This window comes from Catharus ustulatus, chromosome 7, assembly GCF_009819885.2.
Source record: "Catharus ustulatus isolate bCatUst1 chromosome 7, bCatUst1.pri.v2, whole genome shotgun sequence".
NCBI classification, from domain to species: Eukaryota; Metazoa; Chordata; class Aves; order Passeriformes; family Turdidae; genus Catharus; species Catharus ustulatus.
The window spans coordinates 13,996,372-14,009,663 of record NC_046227.1 but is presented as its reverse complement, the minus strand read 5'-3'; the positions used below and the strand labels follow the sequence as shown (position 1 = coordinate 14,009,663).

At 44.0% G+C, this 13,292-nt stretch overlaps 1 protein-coding gene across 2 annotated transcripts; it reads right to left on the bottom strand.

Moving 5' to 3' along the window:
• Window positions 1–36: 36 nt before the first annotated feature.
• Window positions 37–9,618, bottom strand: LOC116998979 (shugoshin 2-like). 2 transcript variants are annotated; one of them, XM_033065244.1, is made up of 8 exons: window positions 9,261–9,618; window positions 8,365–8,540; window positions 8,030–8,092; window positions 7,332–7,426; window positions 6,528–6,796; window positions 4,022–5,941; window positions 2,687–2,813; window positions 37–1,911 (listed from the first exon to the last, which is right to left on the bottom strand). In XM_033065244.1, the coding sequence occupies exons 1-8, from the start codon at window positions 9,397–9,399 to the stop codon at window positions 1,722–1,724; spliced, it is 2,979 nt and encodes a 992-aa protein (XP_032921135.1). In that variant the 5' UTR covers window positions 9,400–9,618; the 3' UTR covers window positions 37–1,721. The 2 variants fall into 2 exon arrangements, with proteins under 2 accessions (XP_032921135.1, XP_032921136.1); XM_033065245.1 differs by having other exon boundaries at window positions 4,022–5,938.
• Between the last annotated feature and the right edge of the window lie 3,674 nt (window positions 9,619–13,292).

Sequence of the window (13,292 nt, the reverse complement as noted above, 5' to 3'; positions counted from 1 at the left end):
ATGGTAAACAGCAGGTACTGTACAAGAATTCCAAGATACCACTTGCATTGAAATTTTATTTGGGGAGTAATACAAACTAATACATCATCACTCAGCAAAACAGAAACTGGTTACACATAAACAAACTCTTCCCCCTCCAGCTGACTGCTAGAGGTGGTGATTAGGCTAGAGATACCAATGTTAGACTATTACCATGTGTTTGAAGCACAGCTCTGTAACTGCTAGCAGCTGTCTCCGTACCTTCAACATGAATGAATACAAGCTACTGTTATTAGCACAAGCACATAAGTGCAGCTGGAAAAACTGCATTTCTGACCCATAGAGGCAATGAAAACTATTACTGGGAACAGCTGGAGATCTGCATTCCTGCCTGGCTTCTGACATCAGTGGGTTAACACAGGCATGTTCCAATACAACAGCACCAATAACAAATTCCCCGTTATTTACAAGCTCCTACCTGGCTTCCAGAGTACCAGAGAAAGCTTGGTAACTTCCAGAAAACAAATAAATAATTAGGTAAGAGGGCATTTTTGAATCTTAGGCTTTTGTTTCCTAGTTTTAATGACTTAACGGTACAGCTTAAATGTAAGCTATGTAGTAGCATTTACCTGACTGCAGATGACACTATTCTCCCTCTACTAATGAACTTTACATCTTCTGTAGTCCTCTGAGTACAGAGTACAACAAGACCCAGCCTATCCTCATGAACTGATGGATGTTGCTGAGGAGAAGAAGCAGTAAGTATGGTCAGAAAAAAAGAGCAGCCCTCTCCCTGCTCTGCCACAGAGGAAACACTTTGCTTCCAAACAGGCACATTTCCTTCCTTTTCACTACCAGTTTGATCCTTTCTTTTCCCCACCACTCTCTCAAACATTTAGAATCAATAACCTTCAAAGTTACACCAGTAGACCCTAGAAGTGCTTGAACTCAGCCTGCAATGGAAGAGTACAGGATTTCCTGAAACACAACTGACCCCATCTGCAGTACTGTTGTCCAGCTCTGTGATTCCCAGCTTAAAAGGGATATATGGACCTGCTGGAGCAAAGCCAGAGGGAGGACACAAAGATGATCAGAGGGCTGAAATACCTCTCCCATGAAGACAGGCTGAGAAAGCTGAGGTTGTTCAGTCTGGAAAACAAGGTGCTAGGGAGACCTTATCACACCTTCCAGTACTTCAAGGTAGCGAAGGCTGAAGGCAGTACTTTATAACAAGGGCAAGGAATCATAGGAAAAGGGGAGATGTTTATAAAAAGCTCTGTCCCACGGGACCCTCTCCTCTGATCACCTTTTCTGTAGCAATAATCAGAATGTTTGAGACAAGACATGCTTAGGTTCTACACACCATGTTTCAAATATTCCTTAATCTTGGTTGGGCTCATCTTCTGCTGCAGGGAGCTTTACATGGCAGACAGGGAGAGAACAGGAAGGAAGCAAAAGATAACTAGGGGCTATTCATACAGCATGTAAGGGCCATGCCCATCATTAAAACAGACATCCATCAATTTTCCCCACCTCATGAGTCCCAAAGATTTGAAAACAGAAGAAATCCACATTACAAGGCTCGATTTGTCAAATTGGTCCTTGGGTTGCCTTAGTTGGAACAGTTCAGCTGCCTGGTCAGCCACCTCCATCTTTGCTCGTGCCTCTGTGTTCAAAGTTGGAGCCTTGCAGCTAAATGCACAAGTTTCTAGGAGCTTGGGGGCTGCCTTTCAACCACTATTCTAATCCTGACTACTTTCTGTTGTTACGAACTTGCCTGCCTTGGCACTGAGACATCCTTCAGGAAGCCATTCTTTGTCCTCTTTCCTCTTCTTGGTCATTTCCTTGGTCTTGACAGGCTTCTTTTTTTTTTTGTAGAGAGGAGAGTGGAGGAACTTGGTGTCTGTAAATGGATCACCCTGCCTCAGTTTCCTGCAGAACCAGAAGGGTTACATTGAACCATCAAGTATTCCTTGAATACACGTATGATTATAGTCCCTAGAAGTTTCTGATTTTAGTGCAGTTCTTCCCCATAAGATGATTAAGTGGTACAGTTTGTTTTTTGCCCAGTACAGAGAACTTTCTGGTGCAATATAACCAGCTATTCACAGAAGGTTCAAATTAGGACACTTTGCAGGGAAAAACCCACCCAGTAACGTTATATAACAACAAAGCTGTCATTTTAGGAGTACACAATTCTCTGCCATAGCCATCCGATGTTCTGAATCTACAGTTTCCTAGGAATAAGAGGCACTATTTGTTTAGGGTATCATATCTACTAGTGAATATAGATACAGCCTGCTCTCAGGAGGAAAGTATTACTCAAGTGTGTAAAATTTTAGTCATCATGGAATGCAAATTAAATCAGGGCTTTTGCTGAACTGTCTTTAGCCTGTATTTTATTCTCATGCTACTGCCTCATTAGCACTGGAGTACCACAGATGCAGTCTGCCAAGAGATACACTCATTTCAACAAGTAAAATAATATCTTCAGTAGCTTGTTACCAGAAGCTTAAACATCTATGTGTGCTGATGCAGATTTTGGCATAACCACAGAGTGGTAGAAGAGGAAGGTCACAGAACACAAAGGGTAAGAAGAATTTGAACAAAGCCACAGAGGGCCCAGCCCTGGAGAGTTAGTATATGAGAGCAGAGCAGGGGTTGCAGCATGGGAACAGTCTTTGGAAGGAATAGTTTAAAGGCCAACCTATTGATTGATGGCTCTTTGTAGCAGGTTGGCTTCAGTTTCCGCCTGGATGAGCGCCCTGATGCTTCCTCTGAGCCAGAGGGAGACAGAATGCTGATATTGTTCAAGTCTTGTAGTGGCCTGATACCTGCAAAGGGAGGCATTCACATGGTTTGATCAAAGTGGTTCCAAATCATTTCCACACATCCTAAGAAATAACAGCTGTCAAACAGAAAGAGCTGCATTACCAGGTTTCTCTGAACATGCACAATCCAGAATGTAATCATATTCCCTCTAAACTCAGGAGACCATTTTAATCCAAAAATACCAAACCTACTCCTCAAAAGTCAGCTCATAAATCAAATTAGGTCCCTTAGCGAAAAAAAATCACTAATCACAGATCACTAATACTGATAGTATCATGGGCCCTGGTGTAGTAGAAAAATGATATAAAAACTCTATTTGATAGCTGTAATGGCCAGGAGCTTACAGCCTGGAGCAGACAGCAAACTTACAGCACACAAACAAACCTAGCAGCAACCTACCAACTTCAGCAAGACACAGGACCATGCCAGCGGTCGCTGCACCTTTCCAAGTGGAGTCAGGCAAAAGGAGGGGGGCAGGAGAACAAACTTCCTCCCTCTCTATAAAGTACAGCCCACTCCAGTTGTAACAGGCCTGTTTGTAAATGGCTACAGAAAGGAAAACTACTCTCTTTACAGAGCATCCATTAGCAGCAAACTCCCCAAAAGGGTCAGCTTAACTGTTGTATTACTAGCCCAGGGATACACCCTCCAAATCCTTCTAAAAAACAAAAAGCAAAACAAAACAAACAAAAAACAAAACAAGCAAACAAAACCACAACCAAAATAATTTATGTTAGCTCCTGATTAATTTCCAGTGAAGATATCACCTAGAGGTATGTAGTCTAACACCTTGCAGCACTAACCATTCTGGACCAAAAATTTTCCATCTTTTTGCTATTTTGTACCCCAATAATACTGACTGACCCAAGTAGGCAGGGTCAGCATCAAATTAGACTTTCCAACTGCTTGAGAACTTGATTTTCTAATTAATTGGGCATGCCCTGTAGATAACGAGTGGTAAAGCAAGATTCAGCACATGCTGCTAGTCCTGTCCCAATTTCCACACATGGACAAGTTCTTATGTCCATGCTGGTAAACTAGAAACAAACTCAGCTGCAGAAATGGCTGGCCAGCACAAATGGAATGGTGTACTGGGGACTGATCTTTAACTCTGAAAAAAGAGGAGAAGAAGGAAAATGTAAACACTTGCTGCATGGATTTTTTTGCCCTCATCTCCAAACAGAGGTACCTTTCCCAGCTTACCACCTACCAGGTTTCTGTGAAGATGAGCTGCAAGAACTTGACTGGACTTGGTTCTTTTCCCCAGGTATGTCCTCTTCAGTCTTTTCTTTAAATATCTGGGAGTTTTTCAACGAAGCATGGGATTTTGCTGTCATTTTCTTGTCCTCAGTACTTAAGCTCTTGGAAACTGGAGCTTCTGTAAGTCTGGAGCTGACAGGCAGAACTGCAGAACCACTCACATGGGAGGATTCAAGACTGTGTGAAAGGTCAGTAAGACTATCTGCAAGTGATACGTCTGGTAGCTGCTCGTCCAGGAAAGCATCTGGCTCAGACAGCAGATGTGTAATGCAGGAAAACTTCCCCATCAGTCCAGTTTGCTTGGATGCAAGTTCTGTGGAAATTCCAATGAGAACCTTGGCACCATCACTTTTTCCAGCCAGCGAATCAGTCTCTGAAGGTTGAGAGCTGCTGCTCTTGCTCTGAGGCCTACGTTTGCAGGAGGCTTCTTGTTTCAAAGCATTCATGTTGTTGTCAACTTCACTTTGCCCTTTTTTTTGAAGGTCCCCTGTCTGTTTTTTATTGCTCTTTCGATTGCTCTTAGCAGCTCTGGGGATTTTGCTTGCTTTGCTCCCAGGAACAGACCTGGGAGGAACATTTTCACTCCCTTCAAATTCTGTCTGGGAACAACCCAAGTTTCCTGCAAGATCCAAAGGATGGACAATATACGTTTCCCTGCGCTGTTTAAGATTACCTGGCAAATCCTTTGTGCTCTCATTAGCTGCCCCTTGAACGTCTATCCAGGGCCTAAAAACATTAACGTCATTTCTCTGATCACAATTGCTTTCTCTGACAGTATTCTTCCTGCTTCTTTGGCTTTTTTTAGGCTGTTCTTCACCTTTGGCCTCTGGTATTATCACACTTTTTGGTAGATATTCCTCATCAGAATCATCTCTTTGCCCAATTACTCTAGTTTTTCGGTTGATTTTCTGTCTGATGCTCTTTCTGCTCACACTTGAGAATTTTGTAGAATTTTGTAGACTGGAATCACCTGAGGGAATTTCATGACTTGAGAAGGTATGAACTGGGGTTTTTAGCAAGCTCTCCATACTTGGCATCTCAAACATAGGTCCCTTCTTAACCTGTTGCATTAAGTCAACACTTTCAAGACTCTGCAGCTGTGCTGGATTCACCTCATATGTACTTCCAAAGTTTTGGACTCCATCAGGAGAGTGGGAATGGTGGTCCACACCACCACCTTTATTCTTCCTGTCAAAAGCCTCACATGTCTTCTGCCTCATCTCACAGATTTCAGTTTCACCAGAACATGTTGCAACTTCTGGCTGAAGAAGGATTTTTGTATTTTGAGCACACTCTTCATCTTGAGATCTATCAGGACTACTTTCTGCATTGTTTTTAATTGCAGTTGTTTTCTTTTTTTCTGTTCTTGCTTTCTTAACAGTCTTTTTCTCTCCAGTTTTACAGTTACCTTTGCTTTTAACCTTTACAGGAACAAACTCAGGGACTTGGCTATAGCTGGGGTCCGTTTCAACACCACATCCCATTTCTTTTGTCTGTGGTTGCTCACAAAAGGTCTCTTTACTCACAGAGTTTCTATGAGAAATAGCAGCAGTTTGAGCAGGTGAAGCCAGGGGGCTGGGAGATCTCAGATGTTGCTGTATGGTGTTCTTGCTGGAGCTGCTGTTGTCCTGTGCAGTACTACCCCGAGCTGCCTGAATAGAACTGCCATGTGGTAAGACATCCAGAGCAGAAGATGGAGTGCTTGTAGCAAACAGGGTGGAACGTTTTCTCCTCAGAGTAACGTGCCCTTGTGAAAAACGATCAAAGAAATGCTTCACCATCTCATCAGCCTCATATGAAAGAGTATGACTTTCCCATGGAAGTGCTGGCAAATTGTTGGGATTTTGTTCAGTGCTGCACAAGACCTCTGCTGGAACGAAAAAATTCATGTCTAAGGCTGAGAAATGCAGCAAGAAAATGGCATCTTTCCCCATACCACTAAAAACCTAGCACCATACACTGCCAGAAATCCAGAGCATAGAAAAAGCATGATTGTGTGTTCTACAAGGAGTCCTCAAATTTACTGCGTACCAGATTTGCTTAGCTGGCTTCCCTCTGAACAAAAGGGCAGACCAAAGGCAAGTTCCCCTAACCAGTCATAATCTTAGAAACATTTATGATGTGTATAAGAGTTATTATTTATATGGCTAATCCACAAGAAACAGTGGTGCACCTAGTCAGATTCTGCACTTTCAGACATCTCCAAAAACCTTATGTAAGCTCAGTTCCTTTTACTCAGAAAGCCTGATTTGTGAGCTTGATCTACTGCAAATGTGCCTCTGAAGACTGATTCTGGGATATACATAATGCCAGCAATAACAGCCCCAGTGGAGCATGTAGTTCCTACCAGTCATTAGGGGCTACTGGAGTTGTGGCTGAGCTAACTGGAGCTATGGCACTCAAGTATTTCTGAGCACAAAGTCATACCAGAAGAACAGCAAGAGATGCAAATTTACCTCCAAAGATGCGAGAGTCATGAAAAGCCTCCTCTGTTGCTGTTGCTTCAGTCACCTTCTTGCCATTCTCCTCTTGGTGGAACTGAAGCTTCTCATCATGCTGTGGTGGCAAGGTATCTTTGGAGGCAACAGGCACAATTTTTGGGGGCTCATTAGAAGCAGGTCTCTGAAGTTCTCCTGAGGATGTTTGTACTGTTGTGGAGCTGCTAGCTTGCTGCTCTGCATCACGTAGCTTGGAAATGGGCACTCTCATTGGCATCCGTGTAAGCCTGGTGAGAAGGAACAGCAGCAATGGATCACGTTTCGCATATAGGACAGGCCCCAGAATCCAGCAGACTAACTACAGACAGCTCCAAGGACTGCCCCATCCTCAAAGCAGAGACTAGACAGAGGAGAAACAGGACTTCAAGTATACTTTGAGAGATCCTGCTCTGACCATCTTTCCAAAATGTAAGCTTACATCATACAAGCAGGTGACTATTAAGCATTTTTATGTAACAAACATCAAAGTGACAGCTATGGCAATTACTCAAGCAAATCTTGCCATGCTCACCAGCTACAAAAAGAAAACTGCCTAAAAGTAATATGGTCTCAAAGAAAGGAAGGAAAGAGAACCAGTCTGTGCACAGACTCAGCATTAAGACAAACAAGACAAGAAGTGGCAATAAAAAGATATAGTAAAGGAAAGCATCAAGCAGTGGTGGTTCAGAGAAACTATCACATGTGGAACTGGCAACTCAAAACACAACAAATTTAGCATACAGAAACTCAGGACTAGCTTGGTGATATAATTTTAAAGCCCACCTCAGAAGCTGACCATCTGCAATATCATCAGCCCAGCTATCTTCAGTCATGCTGCTTGTCTGGCCCCTGGACAAGGATGGAGAATTTGTATGGAACTGGAAAGAAGAGAAATAGAAGAGTGATTTAAAGTTCTTGAAATCCCTCATGCAGCCTTCTGCACGGAAACATCAGAAGCTCATGTAGAAGCAGCTTCTCTGGAAAGTATGTAAAGTACTTCCAGCAACCCTCTCATGTTATGGAATAAATTGCAGCAGAATCAGATTGTGTCTCCACAGCCTAGGGATTAAGTTAAACTAGTTCAGATAATCTGAGACTGGGAAGCAGAAGTATTTTCCCATCCACCCATGAGATAGGACCCAGGGAAAGTGTCCTATTCCCTATCTCATGTTGCCATGGCAATACTTCAAAAAAGAAATTTAAAAGAAGTCACAACTGTCAGAACAGAAAAGCCTACTGGTCAATATAGCAAATAATCCAAAGGAAAGCAGTTTAAAACTGTAGGTCTTCCTACAGAAAGAGTTACCCTGGAAATCCTTAACACCAAGCTAAAAACAAGGATGTAGCCAGCATAACTCAAGCAAGCAAAGAAAGACAGGTGAAGCATCCGATACTGAAGTGAGCAGGCAACACAAAGCAAAAGACAGAGAAAAACACAGCCCCCTTCCCAGAGCAATGTGGTTGTGTTTCCCATGGTTTACCTCAGACAGCTCGGCCATCTTAACTGCAGCCAAAAGATTGTCCATCTTTTTCAACATATCATTCTGTGTTGAGGTAATAAAGAGAGAGAGAAGCCATAAAGACATTAAATCAAAACATCTCTTCCAACAAGGATACTAGTAGCCAGAGCAAGGCATGTTCTGGGGAGAACATTTTGTTTTGGAAACAAAAATAAGCAAATGAACGGTAACCTTTTCCATATGTCAAGACTTCAGACATTTAAAAACAACAGCTCAATCCTCCCATGGTTGAGATGCTAGTGCAGACACCTTGCCTACTACCCCTCCCCAAGCCAGCCCCACAGTTAGTGCCATACCAGGAAGGAGAGCCGGTGCCGCAGCACGGCGTTCTGGAAGTGGCACTGCTTCACCTCCTTCTGTAAGACGGTCTTCTCCTGGGTGAGCCGCTGTGCATTGGCTTTCTCTGCATTGAGGGCTAGAGCCAATGCTTTATTGTTCTGCTTTAGGGAGACTTTCATAGTGGAGGAGTTGTCTGTGAGAGACAGAGCAGCATCAGCATCCAAGGTCTTATCCATACGTCTCCCCTCATCATAATTCTTTCCCTTCCTAGATCAGCCTTCCTCAGATTCAGATCTCTACAACTTAACAGCTCCCTCACAAAATCAGCAGTATCCTTCATTCCTTACAGCAATATAAGCTTGCAAAAAAACAGCAGGAAAAAAAATTCCATAATAACATGCCAACGCTTCAGATACCCTCTTTATCCTCAGTGGGTCACAGGCAGCAAGCTACTGCTTCAATTCTTAATGAATGATGGCATGGTTCAAGTGTTGAGTTTAAAAATACATGCTCCTTGATTTGAACACCATCCAAAAAAAAAGGGGGAAAAACCTATTTTCCTCTATAGCTGCCCTTGAGTAGATTTGGGCCCGTTTCCCAGTTTCAAAACGATTAAATAAAAGTAATTTGAATTTTTCAAGGTAGTCCAAATTATCTCTTTCCATCTTTGCATTACTTCATCCATAAAAACAAGTCAGTTGGCCTAGCTACTGCAGAGGATTGCATATACACTAAAATACTTCAGACACTTTTGGGCACCTCAGTGGCACTTGACACTCTCTGCAGGGCACTGAATTCACTCAAAGAAGCGGCACATGAGCTCTGGTAAGGGACTGCTGCCCACTCCCGATGCCACGGCCAGAGGCCCAGGTATGAGAGCATATGCACACACCGCAACGCAAAATACACTCACTGATGATCTTCGTCTTGATTTTTGATGCAAGCGAGGCATTCAACTTCGCAGTCCTTAAGGAACCCTTTTTCTTCTCCCGCATCCGCTCTCTCACGTCGCTCAGATTGAAGGACATTTCGGCGGCCTCCCACGCAGCCATCGCTGAAGAGAGCGACACCGAGCAGAGCCAGAACCCGTATTTCCCTTCCGCAAGCCCTCACCGGCCAAGGCTCGCACTTGTCCCGAAAAGCCGCGCCGCGCCCGGAACAGCCCCGTGCGGACCTCCGGGGGAAGAGGAAGAGGAGGAAGAAGAGCAGGACGAATAGGATGCCCGGCCCGCCAAGCGATTTTCGAATGACGCGGCCGGCGGGCGGCCCGCCCCTCGCTCCGCCCCGCAGGCCGGCGGCGGCAACGGCCCCTCCTCAGCGCTCGGCGGGGCCGGGTGAGCCCGCCCTCCCTGACGGGGCTGGGAGAGCCCGCCCGCCCTGACGGGGCCGGGAGAGCCCGCCCGCCCTGACGGGGCCGGGAGAGCCCGCCCTCCCTCTCGTGGCCGGGTGAGCCCGCCCTCCCTCTCGGGGCCCGGTGAGCCCGCCCTGACGGGGCCCGGTGAGCCCGCCCTCCCTCTCGTGGCCGGGTGAGCCCGCCCGCCCTGACGGGGTCGGCTGAGCCCGCCCGCCCTGATGGGGCCGCCCCACTTCGTTCTGGCAGTGCCCCACGCTGAGGCTCTGCTGTCTCCGCGGCCCCACAGAGCTCAACTGCTCCTGGAACGCCTCAGAAAAGGCCGAGCGTTCTTCTCAAGGACATCGCCACCCAAAAATTGGGGTTTGTCGTTTTCGGCTGTGAGAACTTTTCTTCTTACGTACTTCAGTCCAAGTTAATGCATTGTTTTCCAGACACCCTTGAATTTGCCCTCAAGAAGCTGACATTACGTGTGCTGGTGTGATGATGTTAAATATATAAGAAAATGACACATACAGGAAAAGCAGCCAAATACTTTGAAAGTCAATTTACAGCGGAAATATCGAGGGAATAAAGCTGCTAAATACATGTCTGTTTTCCCAAAATGGGTTCTTTTACCCGGTGTGCAAGAGGACGATCCCCACAGAGAAGTGAGGTGTTTGATTTTTGTACAATTCTGCACAGAAAGGAGTGCTGGGAGTCAAATCCACTAAGCCAGCATGATGACTATCAGAAACTATAGCTGTTCATAAATTTAGTAAACAAAGGCACTAATATTCATTGGCAACAAGTTACATAGTTCTCTGATTAATTAGTATTCTATTTACTGTTCTAGTGTACGTGCTCAGTCTCTCTTCTTTTGAGTTAGCGAATTTCATGAGTTGGTGGTCACAATCTCCCCTTGCCAGAATTCCCTTCTGTCTCCTTGGGGCTGGCTTCAGAAGTTACTGAGTTGGTTTTGTTAGTTTCTTCCTTATCTTGGGAGTACTGCCAAATGTCCTTGTGGCTTGTAAATTCTGCATTCTTTGTTTCCACTATCACTAGTACATCCTTCTCCCAAACTTCGTTAAAGTCCCTCTGGAGCTGAGATTATTGAAACATTTCAAGCTCTAGACCTCAGCAAGGCAATTCTACTCACAAGAAATTTATTTTTCTAACACTTGAACATCATACCTTCTTCCACAGACAAAGGTAGCCCTTTGCAACAGTCCTAAACCCTACTCCTATTTTATGAGGTATTTGTTAATACATTCGCAGATGAACATTAGATAATGGTAATTATTAAATATATTTATTCATTCCAACCTAATTAAGTAGCAGATTGACAAAACACCCTCCATACCTATCCTGAAAATCAGATGTGCTGTGGGTAACAGTTCTGTAGGCACACACACCTACCTGTAGCTTTATTTCTTGATCTAGGGAAACAGACTGCCATTAAATGCTAGTGCTATGGGTGTGGGAAAAGGATGTAAGTATCCTCTAAGACATATTCTATGTTTCATGTGTGACAAATTCCATAGTTTGGGGGCCTAAATTTTCTCTACTAAGTTTATTAAGCATACTGGTCATTAAATCAAATTCACAGTTGGCTCCTTAAAACCAGAGACCCTTTCCCACACAGCTCTATTGAAACAGTCGAAATCCTTGCAAGGAGATATTGCAGATGTCATTACTCAAAATTACAATTTCACTTACTCCAAATGTGGTTGGACAAATTTGTTGAAGTGAAAAACAAGCAAGAGTTATTAACTGACAAGGCAACTCAAGAAGGTCCTGAATTGGAGAACAGAGAAATACACTGACAAAGTTTGATGCCTGCTGGCACAGTTCCCCCACCTTTTCCCCAGGCATCCTCTAGTGAATGTTATTTATTTTTACCAGGGAAGAGCACAAACACAGCCTCCCCCACCTTGCAATGAAACAGAAGCATTTCTTACTTTGGGGGAAATAGCAGGATCAGCTCACCTGAGGACTAGGGACCAGACTCATTTCAGGAAAGTCCCTTTCTTCATCAGGGCATCACTTTTGCCACGTAACAGGAGAGGGGTTGGGTTAGCAGGACTTCAGGTCAGTCCTGCACAGCTATATTCACTTTGTGAAGGTCACTTTTCTCTCTTGCCCGGCCATAGCAGCAGATAAGGCCCGGATGGGTGTAGCTGGTGGAGTTATGTCTGGCAGGCAGTACATCTGTGTTTCTCAGAGCAAACACGCAGCAGCTCTATTTTTGACATGTTTGCCATGATGCCTGCATGGAGGATGCTCTCAGAAGTCAAGTCCAACTTAATTACAAGCTGCCCAGCTGGAATGAAAGGTGGGGAAGTGCTAACTTGGTACTCCTTTTGCCATAGAGTAAATGATAAAGGTAAATGAAAGAACGAAGAGAGAGCATAACACAAATTCTATAAATGCTAAGTAGATTTCTTCCTGAATAACATCTATGTCTCATGATAACACATTTCCTTTTATGTTTTCTTAGGCCATCACAAAGAGAGGCAACATTATGATCATATCTAATAAACCCATTCCTATTTTTTATTAGGAAATAATTTATTAACAGAAGTACATTTCCAAGGAGGGGGATGGCTCATTCATTCATAACTACAGCCTTCCTAATCTACAAAGCCCCATAGCCTCTCAGTGACTTGCTAGCCATCACGATAGATTGGCTACCATCAGCAATCCCATGAAAGATGTGCCCTGCATCCACTGGAAGGACAACAATGGGTTTAAAGTAGCACGTTGGGCTTTCTTGACTTAAAATTTCTCCTAGTACTGTAAGCAAAAACATAACATTGATGAAAGAACAAGGAGCCAGGATCCTTGCTATATGCCACAAACACTGCAAATGGATCCCTAGATAGCCACTGGGGAGGTATCAGGTCTAATTTTTCATTGCTCCATTTGGTAGAATTCTGAAACAGTAGTAGAAGTTGGTAGCTTCATTTACAAGTAATTAGATCCATCAGAAAACCCAGTGAATAGTCTCTGCTTTCCTTGTTAGTAAGTCTGCTAGGTTTCCAACCAACCCCTCAGCCTTGAAACTCAATGCCTATAAGTGTAATGGTATCATCTAGCTTGAAATTGATAACACAGGCTGAAGGTTTAACCTCTCCTCTGTGGCAGTTTTGATTTGCTGCTTTTTTCTTTTTAATTTCTCTCACCTCAGCAGCATTTTTTCTAAGCAACATGAGAAAGCAGCTGTCCTGCATGAGGCCATAGCCTAATTTCCCCAGCACACAAACTGAGGGGCAGAGGCAAGAAAGGAACAGTAACATCAAGAGGGAATTCCTCTTCATAAATACCTGAAGTCAGAGAGGCTCCAAACCCAGATCCTGAGGCTTGTTGCAAGAACTGACACAGGTAGAGCATGATTTCTTCTGTACATTTATGAGACAGAGAATACAGGGATAATATTCATTAACAGCTGTGTGTATCATGGAGCAGAGGAGTAGAGCATGCACTTTGATGTTACAATAAATTGGTGGGCCAAGTGCTGGCTTCTCTCTTTGCTGTAACTTCATCTCTTACATCCTGTCTTCTTCCCAGCCCATCCCCTCTTTCTGCCACATAAATCTCATTAATACATGCACA